Source organism: Lepidochelys kempii, chromosome 3, assembly GCF_965140285.1.
Source record: "Lepidochelys kempii isolate rLepKem1 chromosome 3, rLepKem1.hap1, whole genome shotgun sequence".
In the NCBI taxonomy this organism is placed as follows: domain Eukaryota; kingdom Metazoa; phylum Chordata; order Testudines; family Cheloniidae; genus Lepidochelys; species Lepidochelys kempii.
Window position 1 is genome coordinate 105873615 of NC_136382.1, and position 21934 is coordinate 105895548.

At 44.9% G+C, this 21934-nt stretch overlaps 1 protein-coding gene across 2 annotated transcripts; it reads right to left on the minus strand.

The window, feature by feature from the left end:
- Positions 1-490: 490 nt before the first annotated feature.
- Positions 491-17146, minus strand: IL22RA2 (interleukin 22 receptor subunit alpha 2). Of its 2 annotated transcripts, none has more exons than XM_073337429.1 (6): positions 17023-17146; positions 14655-14793; positions 13143-13321; positions 9404-9573; positions 8648-8807; positions 491-658 (listed from the first exon to the last, which is right to left on the minus strand). In XM_073337429.1, exons 1-5 carry the CDS (start codon positions 17114-17116, stop codon positions 8652-8654), a joined length of 738 nt encoding a protein of 245 aa, XP_073193530.1. In that variant the 5' UTR covers positions 17117-17146; the 3' UTR covers positions 491-658; positions 8648-8651. The 2 variants fall into 2 exon arrangements, with proteins under 2 accessions (XP_073193530.1, XP_073193531.1); XM_073337430.1 differs by lacking the exon at positions 491-658 and adding an exon at positions 6534-7882.
- Positions 17147-21934: the final 4788 nt, after the last annotated feature.

The window sequence follows — 21934 nt, forward strand, 5'->3', positions numbered from 1 at the left end:
AATCAGGTTCAGTAAATCATAACCTTTTCAGTGATATCACACATGACCTATCTTATATAAAATACATCATAATTATCCCATAATCAATCATAATAATATTACTGTGAAGAATATGGGGTGTAATGTCACAGGGGTTTCCCTGCTGTCTCCCACCATCCAGAGCCTTTCCTCCCTACAGTGAACAGCTCTAGCACTAGGGAGCTGCTGAAGCTTTTCCCTGCTCCCAGAGCCTGTCATTGCAGCATCTAGCAACCTACACGCTGCTGCTTGTGATGGGTAGTGTAGATATAGAAATAAAGAATTGAAACTTTTTTTTTTAATTCCAAGGCTCAAAGAAAAATGAATTCTGGAAATAATCCTCCTGCATATTTTCAACCACCAGAAAATCTCAAACACATAAAAAGGTCTCCAATGAAATGATTTACATGGCAAGAATGTATAAGTTGTAAACGTTTTAAGATGTGATATATAAAGATTTTATTTCCTGTGCTTAATGTTACATTAATTTGATTTGCTAAAGCATCAGAGGCCATTGGTTATTTTAAAGACATTTGAATGTGGACTTGCAAATATTCAAAAATACAGGAGTCCACTTGACCGCTAGAGCCGGTAGAGAAGGAAGCATTGAGTGTGTCCTCTTCCACTGTTATCTATAATACTGGGAGTAAAAAAGAATGAAAAAGTCACCAGAGCACTGTTAGCCAAATACTCAGCAACCCTTATGATACTGAGGTAATGCTGTTAGCAATGTGTTCAGTTATTCCTAGCCTCTGTTTGCCAGAAGCTGGGAATAGGTGACAGGGGATGGATCACTTGATTACCTGTTCTGTTCATTCCCTCTGGGGCACCTGGCATCGGCCGCTGTCAGAAGACAGGACACTGGGCTTAATGGACCTTTGATCTGACCAGTATGGCCATTCTTATCCACATAATAATATAACAATTCAAGGGCAAGAGTAAGTTGCTAAAAGATAATGGCAACACACACCAAGATCCTGCATTCCTTTATATGCAGAACTTCTCCTGAACAGGAGTTCTGAGTCTGCAAGTGACGGTAAGACACCAGCCTGGAACAGCTGGAGCATTTCAGATAGAAGCAGCTACTCCATCACTGAAAACAAATTCTTCAGCACCACATCTGCCTCTGTAGAAAATGCCACTGATTGAATTGCCTGAGAAGGCACCACTCTGCAGTCTAACATGAAACGGACAGGAAGGATAGTCTTGGGGTTAAGAGATTGCCATGGCACTTAGAGTATATGGGTTCAATTCCTGGCACTTCCATAGATTTCCTTGGTAACCTTGAGCAAGTCATATAAGGCAGGATCCAAAGCCAATTGATGAAAGTGACTTGAGTGCACTTTGGATCAGGCCTTTAATCTCTCTCTGCCACAGTTCCTGCCAAATGGGTTAATACTAATTCCCTGTCACTAACGTTTGTGAAGCACCAACATGCTGTGGTGGGAGGCCAGATAAATGGATAAAACAGATTTATTGCTGTGGTTTTTCAAATAAAGTAACTGAGTTTGTTCTTTACTTTAGATTCGGCAAAGGGAAATTTGATAGTTGGTGCCTATAAAGCACATGGCTTGGAAATATAACAAATGAGAACATAAAGTATGAAGTGTTCCATAGGATGACCCAGACACTAACTACTATTAGAAGTTGAAGGGAGCTTTGTAAATCCCTGAACAAACAACAACTTTTATAGCCCCTTTTTGTGCCAGAGCTTTACAATCACTAAGGGCATGTCTACACTTGCCATTTAAAGAGCAAAAAAAAAAAAAACCCACCCCAAAAAACCTGGTTACTCACTTCTCGTAACTCTTGTTTTTTGAAACATGTTGTTCATGTCCATTCCAATCAGGTGTGTGCGCACACATGTGCATGATGGCTGGAAGATTTTTCCCTTAGCATCTGTCGGGCCGGCCTGGGCACCCCCTGGAGTGGCGCCTTCATGGCGCTCAATGTAGAGCCTGCCAACCCGCTACCTCTTCAGTTCCTTCTTGCTGGCTACTCCAACAGAGGGGTAGGAGGGTGGGTATTAGAATGGACATAAACAACACATCTCGAAGAACCACCGTTACAAGACGTGAGTGATGTTTTTTTCTTCTTTGAGTACTTGTTCATGTCCATTCCAATCAGGTGACTCCCAAGCCAAGTTCAGGAGGTGGGATTGGAGCTGTCCACTGACTGGAGTACTTCTCTTCCAAAGGTCACATCATCTCTGGCGTGCTGGGTAGTCACATAATGCATGGTGAAAGTGTGTATGGAGGACCACGTCACGGCTCTGCAAATTTCCTGGGTGGGAACCTGAGCCAGGAACGCTGTTGATGAAACCCGCACCCTGGTAGAGTGCGCAGTGATGGGTGGTGTGGGAACATCTGCCAGGTCATAGCACTCACGGATACAGGACACGATCCATGATGAGATGCATTGGGACAAAACGGGCTGACCTTTCATCCTGTCCGCCACTGCCACGACTTTCTGAATGGTTTCTTTCTCTCGATGTAAAAGGCCAGCACCCTGCAGACATCCAGAGAGTGGAGTCTCTGCTCCCTGCTGCTGGAATGAGGTTTAGGGTAGAAAACCAGGAGGAAGATGTTCTGGTTGATGTGAAACTGCGAGATGACCTTTGGGAGGAAAGCAGGGTGAGGCCTGAGCTGAACCTTGTCCTTATAGAACACGGTGTAGGGAAAGTCTGATGTCAAGGCCCTGAGCTCAGACACCCTCCTGACTGAGGTTATTGCTACCAGGAACACGACCTTGTAAGAGAGGTAGAGCAGGGAGCATGTTGCTAAAGGCTCGAAAGGGGGCCCCAGGAGCCTTGAAAGGACCAAGCTGAGGTCCCAGGCAGGGACCGGCTGACGGACGTGAGGGTATAACCTGTCGAGCCCCTTCAGGAATTGGTGGACCATGGAGTTAGCAAATACCGAGTGGCCCTGCACGCCTGCGTGGAAGGCCAAGATGGCCGCTAGGTGCACCCATAGAGAAGACAACGAGAGATCCTCCTGCTTCAGATGGAGGAGGTAGTCCAGAATGTGTGGCACTGACGCCAGCATTGGGGGCGAGTGGTGCTGCTCCGACCAGATTGAGAATCTCTTTCACTTGGCAAGGTACATGGCTCTCCTAGAGGGATTCCTACTGCCAGGGAGGACCTGTCAGACCTGGTCTGAACAGGAAAACTTGAATGGATTTAACCATGGAGCTTCCACACCATAAGATGGAGCGACTGGAGGTTGGGGTGTTGGAGATGTCTGTGATCTTGTGTGAGAAGGTCTGGGGAGAGCAGCAAGGTAATCGGGGCTCCCACATGTCTAGGAGGGAAGTGTACCAGTGCTGATGGGGCCAGGCCGGAGCTATCAGTATGACCCATGCTTGATCTCTGCGGATCTTGAGCAGCACCTTGTGAATGAGCGATATGGGCGGAAAGGCATATAGGAGAGAACCTCCACAATGGAGGAGGAACGCATCTGCACTGGAGCCCGGGCTGTGATTCTGGAAGGAGCAGAACTGTTGGCGCTTCCTGTTGCATCGCGTGGCAAAGAGGTCTATCAGGGGAAACCCCCACCTCTGGAAGACTGAAATTGCGACATCCAGGCAAAGGGGCCACTCGTGGCTGTGGAACAACCTGCTGAGGTGGTCCACCAGCTCGTTCTGAACCCTGGGGAGGTACGACAGCTGCAGGTGAATTGAATGTTCTACACAGAAATCCCACAGCATGAGGGCTTCTTGGCACAGGGGAGAGGAGCATGCACCCCCATTTGTTGATATAGAACATTGCTGTCATATTGTCCGTCATGACTGATACACATTGTTTGATTAGGTAAGGACAGAATATTTGACATGCTATGCGCACCGCTTTCAGCTCTCGGGCACTGATGTGGAGACCCATATCTGCTTACGATAGAGGCCTTTAGTTCCGCGGTCTCCCAAATGAGCTCCCCAGCCCAAGTCCCACAGTTCCAAAAGTGACCACTCTGGCCAGCGCCTCTGCTGCTCTGACGCCAGGTAAATGGACGTCCGCCCTGCCCCCTGTAAAGCCCCGGGATGTTTGAAACGCCCTTTCCTGTTGCAAGTGCTCATCTGCCCGGGTGACCATGGCTGCTCCACGTAGCAAACGATCCCCTGCTTGGAGCAATACTGAGCTACTGGATCTGATCAGAGTCTGAGGAGAGGACGCTGGGCAATGCCAGCTGTGTTCCAGCCACAGGAATTTCAATACCTACGAGCAGATTGCACGCAGCTTGCAGGAGAAGGGGCATAACAGGGACATCATGCAGTGCAGAGCGAAGGTGAAGGAGCTGAGGAACGCCTACCACAAGGTGAGGGAGGCAAACTCCCTCAATGGCTCCATGTCTAGTTGGCAGCCGGTGTCAAGTGGAGTGCCCCAGGGGTCGGTCCTGGGGCTGGTTTTGTTCAATATCTTCATAAATGATCTGGAGGATGGTGTGGATTGCACTCTCGCCAAATTTGCGGATGACCCTAAACTGGGAGGAGAGGTAGATACGCTGGAGGGCAGGGATAGGATACAGAGGGACCTAGACAAATTGAAGGATTGGGCCAAAAGAAATCTGATGAGGTTCAACAAGAATAAGTGCAGGGTCCTGCACTTAGGACGGAAGAACCCAATGCACAGCTACAGACTAGGGACCGAATGGCTAGGCAGCAGTTCTGTGGAAAAGGACCTAGGGGTGACAGTGGACGAGAAGCTGGATATGAGTCAGCAGTGTGCCCTTGTTGCCAAGAAGGCCAATGGCATTTTGGGATGTATAAGGAGGGGCATAGCGAGCAGATCAAGGGACGTGATCGTCCCCCTCTATTCGACATTGGTGAGGCCTCATCTGGAGTACTGTGTCCAGTTTTGGGCCCCACACTACAAGAAGGATGTGGATAAATTGGAGAGAGTCCAGCGAAGGGCAACAAAAATGATTAGGGGTCTGGAACACATGACTTATGAGGAGGGGCTGAGGGAACTGGGATTGTTTAGTCTGCGGAAGAGAAGAATGAGGGGGGATTTGATAGCTGCTTTCAACTACCTGAGAGGTGGTTCCAGACTATTCTCAGTGGTGGAAGAGGACAGGACAAGGAGCAATGGTCTCAAGTTGCAGTGGGGGAGGTTTAGGTTGGATATTAGGAAAAACTTTTTCACTAGGAGGGTGGTGAAACACTGGAATGCGTTGCCTAGGGAGGTGGTGGAATCTCCTTCCTTAGAAGTTTTTAAGGTCAGGCTTGACAAAGCCCTGGCTGGGATGATTTAATTGGGGATGGGTCCTGCTTTTGAGCAGGGGGTTGGACTAGATGACCTCCTGAGGTCCCTTCCAACTCTGATATTCTATGATTCTATGAACTGTCAGTCTGGTGCTGCGCCCCAAAACTGCCATTTTTACAGTGAGTTGAATGCAATCCTAAGTGCTGACCCCACCTCCATTGCAAAGAGCCCAGTGGTACTTCTGCATGTCTGGAGGGAGTGAAAAGTGGCCCCCGCCAGCAGGAGGAGTCATAGATGAAGAGGAGGTGGCTGAGGAAGCTGTGGAGCCCCTTGCTGCGTGCGCTCAGGACCTCTTCTCCTCCCTGGAGGTGTCCAGCCAGTGTGAGCAGCCACTGGCTGCTGAGGCAGAGGCAGGAGAGCAGAGCTCTGATAAGTTGCTTTGCTCTGACAATGCATAAAGCAGGTTATGGGCAAAGAAGAGTACTAAGGTGGCTGTGTTTGTGTGCTGGGTGCCCTCCCTTCACGCTTGCCCTTTTCAGAATGGGTGTATGCAATAAACCCTCTAACCCTGCATTCCCTCACCATTGCTGGGTTCTTGTGCACCATGGGTGCTTGACTTCTGTCACCAAAACAGTGATTTCTTACCAGTGGTGTATTGCGAGGTACACAGTGATTCCTGTATGCATGTTTCACAGCAATGTGTTGCTTTTGTCTCCCCAGAAATGACTGTGGAAGACCACCCCCCACTGTAGCAGACTGTCTGCGCCGCATCAGAAAGCAGCCAAGAAGCACTAAGGCAGACAAGTTTCATAAGGTGATTCTGCACTCCCAAGTGGAGACACATGATAAAAATAAATGGAGAGAAACCATGACACAGTGGAAAGAGGGAGAGAACAGAGACTGAAAAGAGAATAATGCTCTCCATAGGGAAGCCACGGAGAGGCTAATCAGTGTTCTGGTGCATCAGACAGATACATTGCATTCTCTCATTATACCGCAGAATGACCTGATTCATGCCCACCCCCCATTGCAGCAAATGGGAAAGAATTCTGTATACACTCCCCAAACTCCCACTGCACATTCTCATAGGCTTGCTTTAAATTTTTCCATTCCTCAACAATCCACACCCCCAGACAGCTTGTCCAGTGACAGCTGGAGTTATACACTGCTGTGAGGTATACGGGCACCCATTCTGTTCCCCACCATCACTCAGGATTGATATAAGTGCATGGGGTGTTTTCTCTGTTTTTAAAATAAAAGCACACTTTTTTCAAAAAGAAGCGAGCTTTATTTGCGTGTTCACATTTCTGTACACGTCATCACAGCTACAAGTCATCTAGCACTTCAACGTCACTGAAATTGCAGACAGAACCTCCAGGCAGCACAGCACGTGCTGTTGACACTTCCTTTCCCAAGCACAGCAGCAAAGTTTAATGATTTTCATTTTCAAAAACTTTCCCCTCAAGGCATCCCAGATCCTAACTGCCACACGTTGTGCCCCTCTAATAGCCCAAGTATCTGGCTGCTGCAGCCAGGCGTTCGGCCGCCAGACTCCACGTATGAGTACACCTTTCGCCCTTCCCCTCACAAACGTTACGTAAAGTACAGCACGCCGCAATAACCGTGGGAATATTTTCCTCACTCATTTCTAGTCTACAATACAAATATCTCCAGCGCGCTTTCAAACAGCCAAATTCACGTTCAACAGCCATTTTGCACCTATTCAGCCTGTTGTTGAAACATTCCTTACTGACATTTAGTTTCCTGTGTATGGCTTCATGAGCCATGGCATCAGTGGGTAAGCTGGGTCTCCCAGGATCACAATGGGCAATTCCACTTCCCCAACAGTGAGCCGTTGGTCTGGAAAGAAAGTCCCCACTTGCAGCTTTCTGAACAGGCCAGTGTTTTTAAAGATACGTGTGTCATACATCCTTTCTGGACCACCCAGCATTAATATCAGTGAAACACTCATGATGATCCACTAGTGCCTGAAAAACCATGGAGAAGTACCCCCTTACAATTTATGTACTCTGTGCCAAGGTGGGCCGGGGCAACAATAGGGATGTGCGTTCCATCTATCTCTCCACCACAGTTAGGGAAGCAAATTTCTGCAAAGCCATCCAAAATGTCACGCACGTTTCCAAGAGTCACGGTCTTGTGCAGTAGGATGTGATTAATGGCCTTGCACACTTGAGTTACCATGGCACCAACGGTCTATCTTCCCATTCCAAGCCGCTTTGCAACCACCCGATAGCTGTCTGGAGTCGCCAGCTTCCACAGTGTGATTGCCACAAGCTTCTCGACAGTGAGTGCAGTTCTCAGTCTGGTGTCCTTGCGACACAGGTCTAAGAAAAGCTCAGTACACAGTTCCATGAAGTTGGCTCTCCGCATCCGAAAGTTTTGAAGCCACTGGTCGTCATCCCAGACATGCATAATGATACAATCCCACCACTCTGAGCTAGTTTCCCTAGCCCAAAAACACCGGGTCCACAGTGCTCAGCTCCTCAGCTAATGCCAAAAGCAATCGAATGTTACTTATTTCCATTTCAGGCAGCTCATCGGGCATCTCTGACTGCAGTTCTCTTTGCAAGTTTAAGAACAGCTGCACTGCCATGTGCGATGTGCAAGTGACAGCTATCAGAATAGCAGACAGCAGTGCAGGATCCATTCCTGATTGTAGATGTGGCAGGGAAAGAAGCCAGACAGCAGGGGGTTTTAAAAAATGTCGTGAAAGAAACAAGAAAGTAATAGGGCTGCTGGGACATGAACCAGTGCATCAAAGGGCACTGAGCAGGGACCCAGAACGCCTTTTGCTCAAACTTCCCCCTCCCCCCCAAGACCTATCGAGAGCGCTGCACTGTGGGATAGCTGCCCTAGAGCACTGCTCTCATCGGTGATGCAAGTGCTGCTAAGGCAAACGCTCTCTGAAGCCTGAAGAATTGAGTACACAAACCAGTGCTTTACTTTCACTGGTTCCCTATTACCGGTGAAACTTACAGTGCAAAAACTCTGCAAGTGTAGACATACCCTAAGTTACAGGTCTGAGTTATTTGTTACTTCCAGGCCATCAAAGCTGATGGAAATAATACTGTGTATCCATATTTAATCACAGGGAAATAAGGGGCATTCCTAATCTATTTATATGAGGGTTTTTCCTGGTGATCTAAGCACTAATGTCAACAAGCAAATAATCAAACGTTCTGTATCTACCATATTTCTTCTGCTTTGGCTTCCTGTACAATTGTGACATCAACACAGTTTTGAGAGAAGTGCATGAAAGCTTTGGGTATATTGCTTGAGTTTCAAATACAGTAGCAGTTTCATATGACCTTTTGTTCTATCTTGTGTTGGCAAGGGCATGGACTAGGTAGTCTGGTAGGTCTTTACCATCTCTAGCTTCTGGGATCCCATGCAGCTTCTCTTTTGTTCACTTACCATGTCATAGAGGTACCGTGCATTTCCTACTGCTGTACACACTGCTGCGCTCCAGCACTGGCAAGTAGGTTTCAACCACTATGCAGTAGCTGACTTCAGGTTTCAAACCTTCTATTTTAACAATTTTGTCTGTTCCTTCATACACCAGTATTTTGTTTTTCTACATATAGGGGGAAGGGGAAAATCACAATCAGTATGCTTCTGTAATAAGTATTTCTATGGCATGGCTTCGTTAAGGACAGCAGCACTGTACAGCCATGTTTAGGATGTGCGTGAGCCAACAACAGTATGTAAATAAAATAATTTATTAGCTTGTAGCATCCAAAAAGACCCTCCGCAAAGAGCTTATTTAGGAATGATAAAGGAGAGCTGAAACACACTAACAAAGGGATAGGATAAAGGTTGGCGACACAATAATAAAGTCATGAATTATTTTCTAAAACCTCTACATTCATTTAACTATGCACAAGAAAATCTGGAGGGTTAATTCAATTGTAAACAGAGGCTGTGCTAGCCCAGTGAGGGCCCTAAGCAGAAATATTTTTTGCCCTCTCCCCCCCGCCCACATACTAATAAACTTGTTATATAGTCCACGTTAAATGAGAAAGTGAATAAGGGGTCCCCTTGAGCTGGTCGGGGCCCTAAGCAATTGCCCTTCTTATGTCTAGCACCGGCTCTATTAAAACAGGAGGGGTTTGCACAGGCTTACATAATTAAATTTTTAGAAGTACAATGTGTATATGAACGTGCACTTACTTCATCTAGCATGTTGCTGATTAGAAACACTCGATAGGATAGATCATAATAGTTTGTCATTGGTATCTTGCTGCCTCTTCTCCTTGTATAAGGTGAATTTGGAGCCTGGAGCTTTAATTTTATGGATTTGTTTCTAGGAGTCACATTTACTGATGGAGGTCCTATTTTTGCTACAGTAATAAACAAAAATATGAAAATAATTATAACTGATTAATGCTTACCTCACATTCCTGAATTGTAAGCAATTGGGGGAAAAATAGACCATCAAATAATTTAATTTGTAATGTTACTATCTTTGTATAGTGGCATCATGCTAGTAAAGCGGTACTTACAGCTGATGGGTTGCTTTTAAGGTTTTTTTTTTAAATAGTGCAAAGTTTTAATTTACAACCATGAGAAATATCAGCTCAAAAGATGAAAACTTGTGAAAGTTTGGTAAAATTCCATGTTGCTGTTCACAAGGTATATTTGTTGTAAGCAAAAGGGAATTTTCATGAGCTAGGACTTTCAGAATTGTCTGTGTGTTTGGATTACTCAAAATGGCTACCTTAAAAACAACTGTCTTGCCATGGACATAGTCCTCAGTGAGGACAGGAGCTTTTGACATATTTGAAAAACATTTGGGTTTTTAAATAGCTACGGGTTAAATCTTGTGCCATTCCCAATGACATGGTAAGGCAGAATCAACCCAATGTTATTTCTTTTTTGGGTGGGTGGGTGGAGTTGGAGGGGGAAGGTGATGGAAGGAGGGTGCTGTAGCATCCCCTGGCTTGAAGTGGCTTCCATTATACACAGGGTTTACAGCTTGGTTCAATGGCTCTCAGCACCCCCACTCTAAAAGTTGTTCCACCACCCATGAAAGTGAAACAGGTGAACATGTTTCATCACCCAAGCTACTGTCATAAAATACTAGTCTCTGGGACAAAGCTTAGTCTCAGTCACAAGCAAATGATTAAGGAAAACGTCAGTCCCTTAAATTGTAATGAGGATTGTTCAGTCTGACTATTAGGATATAGATATTCGGGCCTACCTGTAAAGGCCTATATGCTAAGAATTTAGGTGTATTATTATCACTTGGCTAGTTATAGAGATATAAAAGAAAGAATCAAAATCACTGGCTGCCAGCGTAAGGTCCTTCTCTTATTGTGACCGTCTGAGGCCCTGTTCTTAGGCTAAGGCCTTTGGCTAAGCAGCAGAGGCAGCCATAAGCTGGGAAGCGACCAGTCACATCCTCACATTCCAAACTAGTCACATTGAAATAAGGTGCTGTTGGGCTGTTACGAATACAATCCTGTCCTGATAATGCCTATCGCCTCCAGAGAAAGGGAAGTGCCTAGAAGATGTAAAAGGAAACTTAGTTTGATAGCATCCTGTCTGGCAAGAACTCACTTATCAATAGCTGGGATGTGAAATCCTCACTTCTGTATTCTTTTGTCATTATAGTTCCCACTTTGCTATTGTCTGTCTGGATAATCTCTGTCTGGTTCTGTGATTGTTTCTGTCTGCTGTATAATTAATTTTGCTGGGTGTAAACTAATTAAGGTGGTGGGATATAATTGGTTACATAATCATGTTACAATATGTTAGGATTGGTTAGTTAAATTTCAGGAAAATGATTGGTTAAGGTATAGCTAAGCAGAACTCAAGTTTTACTATATAGTCTGCAGTCAGTCAGGAAGAAAAGGGGGGAATGAGAACAGGGAATGGGGGTGGGGAAATTGGAATCATGTTTAGCTAAGGGCAAGAATGGGAACAGGTACACAGGTTTAAGGCTCTGTGGTGTCAGAGCTGGGAAGGGGGACACTAAGGAAGGAAACTGGAATCATGCTTGCTGGAAGTTCACCCCAATAAACATTGAATTGTTTGAACCCTTGGACTTCGGGTATTGTTGCTCTCTGTTCATGCAAGAAGGACCAGGGAAGTAAGTGGGTGAAAGAATAAGCCCCCTAACACTGACTCTCACAGATCCATGAGATCAACTGTACCAAACAAAAGTGAGCTAGAAAAGCATGCTATCACCTTTTCTGTTGCTGCTTCTCTGTATATCATCACTAGGATATATACCGTCAAAAGAAAAAGTTACACATTTACCAACTTCTAAATACTGTAAAGCTGTAAACCTACTGTGCCAAAACAAAGGTTCATCTGCTATGAACTTCCCTTCAGACTTGTTCCCCTGGCCCCAGGTGGAAGGAAATGCATTAGCAAGAAAGTTAAGCATGCAATTAGGAAACAACACATAGAAGAAATTGCAGTGCAGTAAAGGATGATGATCCAGCTATACAACAAGCTTTACAAACTGTTCCTTCATTGGAAGATATACTGTGTTCTTGAAGGCACTGAACTTGCACTTGACAGGTGCTGGTGTAGACTACTGGCAGGATGTTCCAGTGTAGCCAATAACTCTTGACTTTCTGCTCCTTTTTTCCATACCTTAAGGAGGACACATTTCCCCCCTTACTCTCAGGTTTCTCGATCCTTTGTCCAGACGTGGCCGTGGTGTTGAATGCTAATGAGAGTGCTTGTTCCAGCTCCATGCCATTTAGTTATCTTGGAGATACCCGTTTCTTAAGTTAAAGAGCATCAGCCTCTGGTTTCTCAGTTATGTATAGGCAACTAATTAGTACTCGTGTGTACTCAAGCTAAGTGGAATTTTGTATAAAGTATTTGTTTTGTAATAGCAATTTTTTGAGAATGGCGGATTCCTGAGACCTAGATGTCTGACTATTAATGCTCTGTTTCTGAATAAGGTTCTGACACCTGATGTCTGGATAACACATGCTTCACCCTTGGACTTGTACATCTTTTTGCTGCTCCTCTGCCACACCCTGATTTAGCAAACATATCATCTGCCCACCACCTGGTGCAGATTGCATGGGTGTACTGTACAGCAATACTACACAGCTGTTTTACCCTGCACGGAGAGTCTTACTTGCTAAAGCAACTGAATTTTACTGACCTTTATAGCTCAGAGCCACCTAGGAATCTTTCCTCCCTCCTCCCCCCCCCCCCCAAGCAGTTCAACAGTTTCACTATTTCCTCGGCAGCATACTCTAAACAGAAGCATTGAATGTGAGTCGGCTCGGACTGGTGGTAGTTATATATAGTCCAGTCTCTAGGGAAGTGGGCATCTTCCACAAGCACAAAGTGTACCCACTGCCAGCTAGCTCATAGCTCAGTTTTGCTAAATTCACTCTTTCGGCAGAAAAAGGAACTTCCCCATCCTTCTCATGGAATTAACATACTCTGAGATCAATAAGCCAGCAATGTGGAGGAGAACAAATTTGACATAATGTGTTCTTTCTTACTATAGAAACCTTTACATGTTGCTGTAGAAGGCTAAAGACAACAAGCATTTAGCACTGTAGAGGGTATCTTCAGTGAGGCCTCTAATTTTGCACCAGCACTTTTGTGTTTGCTGTCAACTATGAGTACAGTACCAAGGCTGCAAACAATCGCAGTCACAAGCAATAGAGCTTAGACTTCTAGCAACCTATTTTGTGGGTACAAATGTGCATTCAGAACAAAAAAGATCATAGCGTGAAACAAAAGGTATATGCTAAGATTTAAGAATCACAATGTTAACTTGGTCTGCAATGTAATAATAATTTTTCTTTTGTTAAACTTTTAGTTATGAAGTGACTATTCAGAATTACAAGTTGTGGGGAAAAAACAGACATCCCTGGAAGAGGGAGCCCATATTTCTGGATACAGAATGGCTAAACACTTTCAGACTTACTTTCCCTCCACGGAGTAAATCTGCTACTGGTGATCCAATCTGAATGGACTCCAGCTGAAAGAGATTTCACTCTGCCATAATAAGGTTCTCCGATATCAGATGTCTCATGTGTTAGGTCACAAAAAACTTCATGAATACCCCAACATTCTTCTTTATTTTTCCACAGGCTTTGCCCATATCTGTGGAGGGGGAGGAAGGAGGAGAGGGAGAGAAGGTGTAGACTTTGGTAATTTTTGACCATTGGTTTAAAGTTGTGGAGGTTCTGACATTATAGTTCCATATCCAGTTGCTGAGCTGCACCCAAACACCAGATCCTCAGATCTGCCATGGCAAATAGCTTTTTCATCCAAGTTGATTGCAGGAAAAGTTGATGTCATAGGTGCTTTCCGAAGTGTATTACTGTATTTTTCTAAAGGAGACATAAAACTGAAGTGCTGACCGCTTCTTGTTATTAAAAACCTATGGCACTTTTTTCCCCTCTAGATAAAGGGTGCTAGCTGCAGCCTACTAGATATTTTTCCATGTCAGCAAAATGTCAAATTGCCCATCTAAGGCTTCCTGCGGTTCCAATCAGCAAATGAAGTCTTGTTTCTCACTTCCTATTGCTGGGCACTGTGGCTTAAATTTTCAAAAGTGACTAGTGATCTAAGGTGCCTCCATGTGGGATGACCTACATGATATAGATTCATAGATATTTAGGTCAGAAGGGACCATTTTGATCATCTAGTCTGACCTCCTGCACAATGCAGGCCACAGAATTTCACCCAGAGGGAAGGAGCTCAGTATATCTAATAACCAACCCCTTTTAAGGTGTCTCAAAAATTGGACAACTAAAGACTGAGGCACGCAAGCGAACTAGTTGCTTTTGAAAATGTAGGCCAGTGAGATAGCACATTCCACCCCAGAGACAATGAGTGATGAAGATGCTCAGCACATTGCAGGGAGTGACTTGACATCACCCTTTGTCAGGTTCTAAAAAGTCATCTTTTGTGCTATTTGTAGCAATTGACTAAATCACCTCTTTTGAGGTAACAGAACACGGCAATTCCCCAAACATAGGAAGGAAGAGAAGAGTGAAGTTTTTCAGTGAAAAATGCAGACTCAGCAGCAGTGAACCCTTTTGCGAATTCTTGTCAATTTCATTGAATGGTTGTGGAGGGGGAAAACAGCACATTCTTTGAAGTCAGAATGTTTCATTTGAACATTTTTGCATTCAAAAAGACTGTTTCAAAATTAAACACTACTTTACTAATAAATAATCATAAAACCATTTGAAAAGCTCAAAACTGAAACAAAACCACTTTGACCCAAAACAAATTTTTCTTTGACTTTTCAGTTTGCCCAATATTTTGCAAAGCATTTTCTTTGGGTCAACCCAAAACAATTTTGTTCTTGACTTTTTGGAACTGCCAGTGAACTGAAAAAAAATCAGTTCTTGCTCAGTTTCACTCTCAGCCCAGCTACCACAGGCATAAAGACAAACAGGAGCTGGGAGTTCCTCACTGTACTTACACTTTGTACTGCACAAAGTAGATGATGTCACCTGTGGCAGCCCTCCCAGGATGCCAAAGCAAAGTATTGTTGAAGTTTAATGAGTGAAATTCGACCTTTTGTGGTTTAATTAATTCGTGCAATTCTCGATTTCCTGAAACTAAAGTAATAAAGGATAGAAAGCATTTGTTTTACACACATACAGAACTAAAGTAGTTAAATTGTAATTTGTGGTATTATTTTCTTTTACAGAATAGTGAATTTAGTGCCAGTAACAGGGTCCACATTGACATCCTAGAAAATTGAAGCATTTTAAGTCAATTCACAGGCACAGCTACATCAGCAGTTTCTAGTTTCCCCAGTGCCATCCCACCCACGTCTCAACCATAAACTATAGGGATTATTATTGTTAATATTTATTATTTATGCAGTGCCCATATACATGCTAAGGAGTGAGAGGCTCTGTATGCCCATTGAAAATATTAACATCTTAATGGTCAATCAAGGTTCCATTTGTTGTGCTGGTTTGTGATGTCAACTCCTGTCCAGTAAAAAGTGATCTGAAATTTACCAGTTTATGCCACATAAGAAACTGAACATTTGTCAGATGGCAACAACAGGGTGGATTTGAGTTAAATCAAATTGATATTGACATTGACATGTTCTTCACAACTCAGAGATGGATGTAGGTTTCATTTTTAGAAGGTACACACTATACATTTTTAAACAGTGATTTATTTTGAAAAAACTTTACAGCTATATCAGAAAATGAATGCTTGTTTGGTTATTTCATTTACTAAAGGTAATCGAAGCAGATATTTATGAAGTCATTGGGAGGTGAATCATCTCCAATTCAACAGGTTAATCATTAATATTTGGAGGATTTTCTTGCCATGCTGTATTAGGAGAACATCACCAGACAGACATTTAAATTGATTTATTTAACTAAAACAAACAACATAATGCATCCGATGAAGTGAGCTGTAGCTCATGAAAGCTTATGCTCAAATAAATTGCTTAGTCTCTAAGGCGCCACAAGTACTCCTTTTCTTTTTGTGAATACAGACTAACACGGCTGCTACTCTGAAACCTGTGATTAAGTGTTCTGGATTTTTTTCTTCAACAACAAACATATAATATTTTAACAAAACAAGCATATGTCCCTCGCTTCTCACATTTATCTCCAGACTTCTTTTCCTTGTCCAAATCTATTCTGCCCCCAACAATCTTCTATTCATTGAACTTTTTGAAACTTTGCACTTTTAGAGAGAGGTAAGGGATTGGCTCTGTGTACACAAATTTGCAGAGGGACAATAGATTTGAGGTCTGTTATTTCTCATCTATATTATTTATTTTAAAACATTTTTGCTGTTAACAAGCATGTTACCTCTGGATACACACATCCACATTTCTGAGAACTGCAAAACTAAGCATCTCTGATGGTATCTTCTAGACTGAGCATGGAGTCCCATTGGGTAGATAGAGAGATTAACCTAAATAATCTATACAAAAGCCTATGGAACCCCATAAGATTGGGTCCTTAATTCGTGAACTATTGAAACTCATTTACAAAACTTTTCTTAAACATTACATGAATATATTGTCTCATGCTATAGAATTAGAATTATAATCCCTATTCCATGATGACAGGTTTCAGAGTAGCCGTGTTAGTCTGTATTCACAAAAAGAAAAGGAGGACTTGTGGCACCTTAGAGATTAACCAATTTATTTGAGCATAAGCTTTCATGAGCTACAGCTCACTTCATCGGATGCATTCAGTGGACATTGATGCATTCCATGATGAGATATCTTTGAGCTATAATGTATCTTAATTAAAACTATCTTTAGATAGGTTTTTCCCTCAAAAAGCATTTTATCAAAAAAATTCGATTTAAATAAAAAAATTGATTTTTTTATTAAAAAAATAATAATTGATGTTTATCCACCCTGGGCAACAATTTTCATGCTAATCTGAACCAGTTAACAAGCCTCAGAAGCATCCAATTTCCCTCTTTCAGTGATACAGCCAGACTACCTATTCTAGCATTATAACAGAATGAACTAAAACACATTGAAGTGAGCTGTAGCTCACAAAAGCTTATGCTCAAATCAATTGGTTAGTCTCTAAGGTGCCACAAGTACTCCTTTTCTTTTTACATTAGTTAAAGTGACTGATGATATAGCTATAAAATTATTTTTAATGGGAAACATTTGTCTTAGCTTCTAATTCAGAACCTTGAAAGACAATAAAACCAACCAACATTTGGAAATGACAAAACTTTATACATTTGTGAAAACACCTAGAGATCCTGACTGAGTCATTTGTCCAGATTCATTAAGAAAACCCAACATTGCCTCCACATCAAAAGAATTAGAAGAGTTTACTTACCAGTTACACCAGTCCAAAGCAAATGTATCAATAAGTACAGGGGGTAGCGTTTAATCAGCACAGTTAGAAGAGCAGCTGCATGGATGGAGAGCATCTCTGTAGCTCTTGGTCATATATAACCAAATGTATCACTACTTTAAAAAGGAAGTGTGTGTCGTTCATAAGTATCATTGTTCCATATTTAGTTCCCCTTTCGTTGGAGACCCACACGCCCATTAGCAAGGGTAGGTTTGGTCCCTGGGTGGGGGCAGGAGTTGACGAGACTCTGGGAGGTGGAGGAGCCAAGGTGACATGGCCCGAATTGGGTGTCCCTGCCGCAGGCTCCTTGGGCTTGGACGGGGAAGAGCGATCCCTCTCCGGACTCTTCTTTTTCTGGGGCACCAGGGACTGAGACCAGTGCCTCACAGAAGATAGTCTCTGGGTGGAGCCATGGTGGTGCTGTGACTTCTTGGGATCCTTCCTCAGCACTGGCTCGCGCACCGTCGGCACCAGAGAGGAGGTGCTGGGAGTGGGTTCTCCTGACCCTGGTTGGATTGGGGCTGGAGTGCTGCCTCCATTAAGAAGGCCCTTGAGCCTTTGGATCCCGGTCTTTTAAGATCCTAGGGTGGAACCCTTTGCAAATTCTGCACCTCTCCATCTGGTGGCTCTCCCTGAGATACCATGGACGGGAAGAGTGCGGGTCACTCTGAGGCATAAACTTTCCACAGTCCTCGCAGAGCTTGAACCCTGGGGACTGGGGCATACCCCAGTACTGGGGGAGTGTTGGTGGGGGGAACCCCCGAAAGGAAACTTAAGAACTACTATTACTGCTACCACCTAACACACACTAGTAACTACGACAAACTATAAACACGAAGAGTGGACACTACCCAAACCGCTTGCAAAGCAAGTGTTCCAGCTAGCCACCACCGGCAGTAAAAAGGAACTGAAGGGGTGGCAGGTCGGCAGGGCCCTATATTGGGAGCCATGAAGGCTCAACTTCATGGGGGCACCCAAGCCGACCCTATGGACACTGCTAAGGGAAAAATCTTCCGGCTGTTGTGGATGCGGTGCGCGCACACCTGATTGGAATGGACATGAACCACTCATCTCAAAGAACAACAGTTACGAGGTGAGTAACCATTTTTTTGGGCCTTACATAAAAGTAACTTTTGATCTAACCAAGTTAATATCTTTATTGTTCCAAATTAAACAGACAGCCACTTGTTCTTGACTTGGCAGCTGTGTCACTTCTAGGCTTGGAATAAAGCTTTATAATAAGCAGGCCTGGATTTTTGGGCACTGTGCACTATAGAAATTGGGGCTCCCCACCTCCCATCAGCTAGACAGCAAAGTGACCCTGCCTCATACCAACTTCAGCATGCCCCTCCCACCTCACATATACCCCAACACAACTCTCCACCAGCCCCCATTTATCCTCATGCCCCCCCCCGCACCGCAGCAGCTCTGAAATACATGCCTCTCTCTGCAGCTCAACACCTTAGCATCACAAGCCACAGCCCCCAACACTCCCCACTCACCCCATAGCCCACCGATAACTCATCCCCAGCCTCTCATACACTGCCTCCAGGATCTTCCCGGCTACTTAGCAGTGCCTCCCAGGCCAGTAATCCCGTCCCAGGCTAGGGCAGCTCCCTACTGATGATCTCTGCTGCCCAGCTTCACTCACTCCACAGTCTCACGTCCCCACACTACTCAGGTTTGGCCCAGATGCCCTTCTGTTGTAATGGAGGGGCGGCCAACCCCAACTTCAGTGAGTGGAGTAGGGACCCAGCACCCAGGGGCGCAATGCTGCTCAGGTTTGGCCTGGCTGCCCCTCCATCATAACTAGGCTAAAATTAAAAGATCAAAAAACCTGGGTGCCTAAAGTTAGCATCTTAAGACCATATGTAGGCACCTAAATAAATGAGCTGATGGTCAGAAGTGCTGCGTATCTAGCAGCTCCCAGAAACACCACAATGTTTTATGTCCATTCTGAGGCCACCAAAAATGCCACACTTGTCTGTTTTTGGCTATCACTTGCTCAGCTGTGAAGAGGCTTTTGCTTCTTATTCTGCTTCGCTGTTTGCCCATCCAAAAATCAAAGAACACGACAAAACTGCTCTTCATAATGTACAGCACTTTGCTATTAAAGGTAATCTGGCTTGAAAGCCTTGGTTTTGGGTCCAGAATGCTTTTAGTTTCCAAGTTTATTTAACACATTCATTTTGAAATGTACTTTTGGAGAGATGTGAGTGAAAATACAATTGCTTTATGCCTTTAAATAGCAGAAAGGTGCAAAGCACCCAAAACTCCCACTAACGTCTATACAAACTGCAGGTGTAAGAACATTTAGGAGAAAAAAAAGCAGTTAAAAAAAAAGCCATTATGACTTAAGTGCCATGCTTTACAGGAGCCTCGGAGTTCAGTCTCCGACATGCTTTACTGTGCTATCCAACTTGTTGTACCAACTGCTGTGTTTATGAACTTATTTAAATGCACTTAATACATTGTTGCCCCATCTTCTGACACCCTGGAGCCATTCAAACACCAGCATCGCTCTGCGGAGAGGTAGTAGATATCGGGGCTTTGCAGTGGACTTCCCAGTGAAGGAGGAATCAGTGATACGGAGTCTGGGTATATTCTAAGCGTAACATATTTTATTTACGGATCTACCCAGGTCCTGAAATGAGATGGTCAAACAACATGCAGCCAATCCTTTCTTCCCGGAATATTAGCCCAACCCCAATGTCCTGTTCCTAAGGCCCAAGCATGCCTCAGGAACAGACTCTAATCAGAGACCAAGCTCTGCAGCTTCTTGCACAAGTGCTCTCTCTCCTGAAGCTGCCTATACACAAAACTTTACAAAATTAAAAACAAGATAGCATGTCTTTCCAAGAGGCCCCATTTGCTCACTCTAACCTCCCTCTCCCTGTCAAAACTATTAACCAGTGTCACCTGGTGACGCCTCTCAAAGAGATATAACTAATGCACACATAGTACACAGGTGCAGAAACATTAGCCCGGATGCAGTCTGTTCCGCAAGGACAAAGTCCTGGTCCAACTGAAATCAACAGCAAAATACTCATGAACTTCAATGAGTGCACCATCTGGCTGCAAATAATGGTTTTAATGAAAAATAAATGAATTAAAGAGTGGCTTATGTGAAGTTGTGACCATACTTTAATACACTAGTAATCTGGAAAAAAGCCACTGGCAGCTGTTTCCACAAATGGGGCCCAATTCAGCTCCAGTGTAAGTGGGGACATGTTCTACTTCCTTAGTGAAGTTGTACCAATGTACATCAGGGCTGAATTTGCACTAAAGACTGTTAAAAATTGAGGTTTCTCTCTCTGACTAATTAGTCAATCAGCCCATGTGGTGGGCCAGGAATGATAGGAATATGAGGAATGAAATCCAGAAAGAAAAGAAGAAAAATCGGCAAGAGTAGAACATAATCCCAGATAGTACATGTGCTGCTGACTGGGAAATTGTTCTTATCTCTTGATTTCCCCAACACACCTCTCAAACAATGATGACCTTCAAGCAGTTCCCCTCCCTAGAAATAACTGGTATTTATTTTAATGTTTTATGAGCTCAGATTCAGGAATAAGGAACTTTTACATAGTCCAGTAACAAGACTGATGTCATCACTGAATTTTACAGCCGTGCTTCCTTCAACACAGAATGTGCTTGTAGACTTTGATCTGTACGAACAAAACTTACAGCATGATGTTTTCTACTTAGCTGTGGAGTGATGTGTTTTAAAACCCTGTGGCTTTTCAATGACCATTCTTATTCTTCAATTCCTCCCACCAGTAGAAAATAATTCAAAACCAGTATTTCAGAGAGGGTGAAATCCTGGTTCTAAGGTCAATGGCAGAACTTCCATTGACTTCACTGGGGCCAGGATTTCACTCAGGTGGCTTATGAAAGCCTTTTGTTCATATTCTAGTTCTACTGGAGCAGGGGTCGGCGAGCCCATTTTTAAGGCACGTGAGCAGGGGTCCCGGCAGGCAGCAGCTTGCCATTAAAAATCCAGCCTGGCCTGGCCCGGCCCAGCCCGCTCTTCTCCGCTCCCCGCCCCCTCCTGCGGGAGTAGAAGCTTGGTCCTGCTGGCTCCCCTGCCTCTTCCCACAGTGTGCTGGGTTCCTGCCCCTCCTCCTCCTCTCCGTCCCTCCCTGCCAGCTGTTGGCCCTTGTGAGGGGGTGAGGGAGGAGTGGAGTCTGCATGCATGCTGCTCCCAACAGAGGCGGGGCAGGGGCAGGGGCAGGGCCTTGGGGAAGCAGGGCATATCCCCTCCACCCCCCTGCTGTGAGCACCCCATGACCCCAGCCCATATCCCCTCCAGCCCTCTGCCCTGACCCCCCCCCCACACACACCCAGCCCTCTGCCCTGAGCCCTGCAGACCCCCAAGGCCCCTACCCTGAGCCCTGTACCCCATCACACACACCCAGCTCTCTACTTGACTCCTTCACCCTCCCCCCCATGATCCCAGGCCTGACTCTGACACCCCCACAGATACCCAGGGCCCCCACACCCCATGCCCTGACACCTGCACCCCCCCTCACATGCCCCCAGCCCCTCCACACCCATGCACCCCCCACATCCCCACCCTGAGCTCCTGCACCTTCCCCCCCCCCCCCGATTCCCACCTGCACCCTTCCCACCAAATGGGAGCTGCCCAGCTGAGCGCTCCACACCCAAATCTCCTGCCCCAACCCTGAACCCCCTCCCTCATTCTAGCTCCTGGCCAGACCCTGCCCCAGCCTGCTCCTTCACCCCCAGCCCTGTGCTCAGTGCACTCCCACCCTCAGCTCAGCGCAGAGAGAGAGAGGAAGAGAATGGGCCAGAACCAGGGAGAAAGTAGGTACCCACTCTATGTGGGCAGGGCCAGGACCCCAGACCGGCAGCTGGCTGAGCGGGTCTGGCA